General features: G+C 33.7%; 1 protein-coding gene across 1 annotated transcript; it reads right to left on the bottom strand.

The window, feature by feature from the left end:
* LOTGIDRAFT_222459 (hypothetical protein) lies at positions 1-6,409 on the bottom strand (the record flags this gene model as incomplete). Its single annotated transcript, XM_009067393.1, has 13 exons — positions 6,245-6,409; positions 5,744-5,824; positions 5,300-5,482; positions 4,903-4,951; positions 4,620-4,715; positions 3,685-3,752; positions 3,201-3,296; positions 2,963-3,058; positions 2,334-2,459; positions 1,709-1,904; positions 1,420-1,478; positions 838-966; positions 1-153 (listed from the first exon to the last, which is right to left on the bottom strand). The coding sequence occupies exons 1-13, from the start codon at positions 6,332-6,334 to the stop codon at positions 1-3; spliced, it is 1,422 nt and encodes a 473-aa protein (XP_009065641.1). The 5' UTR covers positions 6,335-6,409.

Below are 6,409 nucleotides of genomic sequence, written 5' to 3' on the forward strand. Positions count from 1 at the left end.
TCAAATTAAGTGTTGGTAATAATTGCTATCCCCTACCTTTCTGGATTTGATCTGTTTTGCTCGCTCCTTGCTATTTTTAGCTTTTTGTAAAGCAACTAACACTGCCACTGTGTCTTGTTCTTTTTGGCTGGCTTTCTCCATGTCCAAACAAACCTGAAACAAAATTAATATACAAATAATAAAATATAACAACCTAGGTCCTCAAAGGTCCTATCTACCAGCTGATTCATGGTCAAACCTCGTGAGAATAATTTTCTCAAGAGTAACAGCTAATTTTGAGGACCCTGTCTACCAGCGGGTCTTAAGACAAACCACTAGGCAATGATTTTACAAGGATAACAACCTAGATTAATAAGGATCTTGTCTACCAGCTGGTCCTTGGTCAAACCCTTTGGTAATGATAAGACAAGGATAACAACCTAGGCTCATAAGGATCTTGTCTACCAATTGGTCTGTGGTCAGACCTCTTGGTAATGATTTTACAAGGATTACAACTTCGGTTCTCAAGGATCTTGTCTACCAGCTGGTCCTAGGTCAAACCCCTTGGTAATGATTAGACAAGGATAACAACCTAGGCTCATAAGGATCTTGTCTACCAGCTGGTCTGTGGTCAGACCTCTTGGTAATGATTTTACAAGGATTACAACTTAGGTTCTCAAGGATCCTGTCTACAAGCTGGTCCTTGGTCAAACTACTTGATAATGATTTTACAAGAAAACAACTGTGCAACTTGGTTCTCAAGGATTGTGTCTACCAGGAGGACCTTGTACAGCCATGAGGATATTAGTGGGGTCATTAGACTTCTGTGTCCCTTCTCATGATTAGAATATGGCTCACCTCTGTCACTCTGTCAGCGAAGAGTTCAAATACTTTAGTTCTATAGTCTAATACCATGGTCACTGGATTTCCTCTTAGTAATAGGTTTTCTAAACAAGGGAGACCATTCACTGGAGCTACATCTTCAATCTGCAAGACCACAAGTAATAGATTTATGAACAATATAAGCCTTGTGGACACTCTAAATGGGATGCTATGTTGATAAACCTCAATACTAAATAAACATTATTATATGGACTCTCTGAAAGGGATGTCAAGTTGACAAACCTAATACAAACATTAATTATCTATGTGGACTCTCTGAAAGAGATACCGAATTGACAAATAAACATTATTGACTATGTGGACTCTATGAAAGCGATGTCAGGTTGACAAACCTAATACCAAACATTTATTTGCTATGTGGACTCTCTGATAAATCTAAATACCAAATAAACATTTTTAGCTATACGGACTATCTGAAAGGATTCTGGGCTGACAAACCTAAATATTAAATAAATATTATTGGCCATGTAGAATAGTATACTGAGTTGCGGCAGAGTGCAATCAAGTGTTCTGGTCAAAAAAATTAAAAAGAATTACCTTAGTAATGTCATTATGACTAATATCTAAAGTTTCCAGTGAAAATAACTTGGAAAAGGCTGAAAAAAAAAAAACCAAATCAGGCGTCTAGAAGAGTAAGCATACCAAAATCGCTCATATGAGGAAGTATATCAATTATAAATGCAGAAGTTTTTCAAAATGAAAAGTGATATCAGGTGTCTAGAGGAGTAAGCATACCCTGCCTGCTGCCACATCAAACTTGCACAGACCATAATGAATGGTCTTATATAACTAATCGAAGAATGTAGAAAAAAAGTTTGAAACGTACCTTGTAAATGAGTAAGTTTATTGCCTGCTAATTTCAATGTTTTTAAGTTACCAAGTTTGGTGTGAAGAGATTCCGGGTTGTCCAACATATTATGGGATAGATCTAGGTATGTGAGTTGACTCAACCATTGAAAGTGTTTCATTTCTCGTATCTTGTTTCTGCTAAGATCCAAACGCTCAACATTTGGTACCATTTGCTGAAAAACAAAAACAATACACATAACTAAACCTTCCACACTCTCGCTTCGAATAAGTGTAAGTTTTGGAAAGATGAAAAATTCATTATCTTTAAACATAGAGGGTACGGTATTAGACATCTTCACAATGTCAAGGTATTACTCTGTCTAATACCTTGACATCATTAAATACTTTTCTTCTATAACAGAAGATCTACTGCCTTATTCAAATTCAGGTCAAATTCTACCCAAAAATCGATAAGCCCTTCCCCTTATTCTCATTCTCCAAAACTGAACTAAAATAAAATCCAGATTTTAAGAAATACAATAATCTGATTGGACGATAAAACCAAATATAAATCGATTTAAAGGATTGATCAATCAGAATACTGAAATACTTAAGTGTTCAAAAATTTATAAGCTCTTCCCTCAGATCTGTTTGGCACTTACTATGCTTTCATCTATAAAAGATATGGAATTATGGGATATGTCAACTTGTTCCAGACTGTCCCAGTATGATACTACCAGGGTTCCATCTTCAGCCTTCCAATGTCTGGCATCCGGTAGCAGGATTTCCTACAATACGAAATGAGAATTTTATTTAACTTGCATAGATACAAGATAGCAAATGCATACATCCTGACACAAGGGAACAAATGAATGAACCTATGACCGAATGAATGAATGAATGAATAAATGAATGGCCAAATGAATGAATGAATGAATGAATGGCCGAATGAATGAACAAATTACTAATATAATGAATGAAACAAACAAGAATACAACCCAGGTTCCTGAGGATCAATTCTATCAGCTGATCTTCAGTCAAACCTCTTGGCATTTACCTATCCTGGACCATTCGATTGACTTAGTGAATGAATGAATGAAAAACCAACCTATCTTAAGATCAGTAAATGAATGAATGAAAAAAACAAGCTACCCAAGTACATGTGAATGAATGAATGAATGGATGAATAAATGAATGGATGGATGAATAAATGAATGAATAAATGAATAAATGAATAAATGAATAAATGAATAAATGAATAAATGAATAAATGAATAAATGAATGACCTACCCTGATATCAGTAAGTGTATTATGTACAGATAAAGTTTGAAGAGTTTGTTTGACTGTTTCTAGTCCTTTCACAGCTGAAGCACTACAATTCAATATCTGAAAACAATAAATAAAAGAATAGAAAATTTCATCATCACAAACGTATTTTAATTCTGTAATTTTTGAAAATCTTTACGTAATTATCAATACCCAATTAGCTGACAAATTAAACATATTATTAAGAAATAAAGCCACCTACCTCAACATATTCCAGTGATTTAAAGAGAGTTAGATCAAATATTAGTTTATTCATATTAATATTACTACTTCCTACATCTTCATTACCTCCATATACCTGAAATAACAGTACATGGTGAAATTGTGTGGGGAGAGAAAGACGGTTCGGGTGTTGGTGTTAGTTTGGGGAGAGGTTCAGCTGAAATGAGTAACCTTACAGCTTGGGTTTGATGCCTTATTAGGTTGAGATAGCAGCTTCCATTGCATTTTGAGCTCTAAAAAGATCCTCACTTGCTAACCTTTGTGAAGTTTGTGATTTATCCTTGAATGGATAATATCTTCACAGTCTGGAATAGATGACATATTCAAGATGACCTCACTTTTACATGTTGACCGTGATTAGAACCCACAACCACTATTTGTTCAACATAACCAAGTAAATGACGTCATGTAAAGATTTCCACTGCTAAAATTTGAGGTTATTTTTTAAATTGTAAAGTACAAACCTTGAGATATTTTAACCTGGTGATAAAATCTAAGATATGACCCAAATCTTTCTTAACATCTCCACTGTCTGAAAAAAATTATTCACAAAACGCTTAGTTTTAAATTCACAGACATCTGATTGAAAATAGAAATGGTGCTGATAAATGCTATAAGTGTCACTGATACACATAAATTTTTTAGAAAACCTATTTACAATCTCTTTGGCATAGGATTTCAATTTCGATAGTTATAGTTTTCTTCTGGTGATTTTAAAACAAGAATTAGGACATACATTGCAACAAAAATGCTCAAAATTTACATTCAAAAGCAAAAAATATAAGAAATACAAAATAATACTTTTTTGTGGAAGAAGTGCAAGAAATAAAAGGAACATAGATAAGCCATCAATTTATAGGAAACTTAAAGAAATGCTGGTAAATAACTTCTAAGGGCAAATCTTGGGCAATAAAAATTTTAGTTTTGTCTTTACACAGTAAATATAGGTGACTACAAGTTTGTATATTTAAATATTAAGATTCCATATTTTGACCAATTTTGTATATGATAAAAAAGGGTGCAATAACTAAGACAGCTAAATGGAACTTAAATCGGTTACTAATTAACGCAGGGAAAATTAATTGATAGAAAAGAGGAACAAACATTATAAAGAAGTTCTATTTACCTCCTTAAAAGCAAAGAAAAAATCGATAAAAAGTTAAAATCATAAAAGTAATAGTTAACTTAAAAAACAGTCAAGAAATTTTTTTATTTACAATTTTTTATCTAATTAGAAAGCCCCCTAAACCACTACTCAGGAAAATTTTAAAATTGCTTAAAACTTCTAAAGATCTGCTTGACAGTTACAGCTAATCTTCAGCTACCTGAATCACTTTTCAAAATTAAAATCAGGCATGCTATTTATCAATCATATAATAAACTGAAATATCTTACTTACCACAAGTTGGCTCTGGTAGTTTTAATCTCTCTGTTAAAGCGTAAAGCTGTAAGGCTGATAGGGTGTAGGTTTCACGCAGCTGTAAAATGCTTTCTCCTAAAACACAACATCAATGTTTTATCTTTATCCATTAAAAAAAAGTCTGAATTTGTAAAGTTGGGAAAGATTTCTCATTGAGTTTTTACTCAAAGAAGTGAAATGACAATTTGTTATTATCATTTCTTAACAAGTTGTCTCACATTCCCCTCCCCAATTCAAAAGAAAAATCTAGACCAATACTAACCTTTATTATATAATTCTTCTGCCAGAGACTGAGTTAAACCATGAATTTCCTGAAAACGGAAAAGGCAATTGAATTTATGAGGGTTGGGATTATAGCTTCAAAATGTGGGTCAAAATGAGTCCAATAGCCATCCTGGATCATTCAAGATGACAAAATCAATGAGGTAGACATGAAATGAGCCCAATAGCTACCCCGCTTCATCTAAAAAATGGTCCATTCAGACATATCTCACAGTATATACCACTGCCAGTGCCTTCACGAATCAGTATGATTTCCAGGCCATGTATTCTGGAAACAATCTTAAGGCTATGATATCCTAGAAATAGTGTTAGAAGATAAGAACCTAGGACATCCTAGTGCTAAGATCATTTTGAGAATTTGCTGCCAGGATACTTACATATTCTTCGAATTCCAAGAAACTAGCAAGTACAGACGGGATTTTCTGGGCAACGTAATACAGAATAGTCTGAAGATACGATTCTAAATCAGCCTGTCGTTTTTTAATGAAGGCATCGTTTTGGTTACCAAATACTTTTTTCTTCGGGAGTAAATTTTTATCGAGGCGATGAGTTGATACGAGCTAAAAATAATAAAACTAAAAATTTTGAAAAGCGTTCTGTTGTTTGAAAATGATAATTATACAACATATTCCTGAATTTAAGTTCAAAGTCAGCAACTATTTCTCTTCAATGATTGAAAGAAAAAAAAGAAAAAAGATTACAAGTTGTTCCTCATGATACTGTCTTAGAACTTATCCTTAACGGCAAATCTCTTGGCAATGACTTCGATGTGCTAAGAATACGAGGAAGTAAATCAAAGTTAAAATATAAAACAGGCTTACCTTATCGTGAAGCTCGTGGAAGTCGCTATAGCGATGTTCTACAGTCCAGGTGTAACACCCTACATTTACTTCAATAATATATGCCTGGAAAAAGACAAACAAAATCAACATAGCTAGACTAGGCTAGTCAGTACAGCTAGGCTCTTATCCTATGAGAGAACATGAATCAAGTGACCAGTTGAACATAGTACCGGCATATAACATCTGCCATTCTATAGGCCTAGAGTAGTAGAGTGATGTGTTACAGTCAGACTGCTTTAAGAATGAACATAATTAGTAGTAGGCTCCACCATTCAATTGTATATGAACCAGATATTTAAGACTTTATTTTGAAAAGTACTACAGATAGATGACAATGTGTTCAGTAGGTTGGCAAAAAACATGCCAAGACACATGATAGCACTTCAATTAATTCATTTTCTAAGATGCAAACACATACAGTGGCCTAAGATTTCTACATTTAGACAGATGCCCGGACAACTCTGACATTTCTTGTTTACGTACCGTAAAATTCTCTCTGGCTTCAGCTCGAGGAATTCTGATGGTCCTCGTTGGACTAAAATTTTCAGGATCTTTTCCAAAATGAGCCATTCTGTTTCAAATATTCATTATGCAAAGTTAATTAAGCTTTTTATCATTTTATTGTATATTCTTCGTCTTTCACGA

The sequence above is a fragment of the Lottia gigantea genome (assembly GCF_000327385.1).
Source record: "Lottia gigantea unplaced genomic scaffold LOTGIsca_82, whole genome shotgun sequence".
NCBI classification, from domain to species: domain Eukaryota; kingdom Metazoa; phylum Mollusca; class Gastropoda; family Lottiidae; genus Lottia; species Lottia gigantea.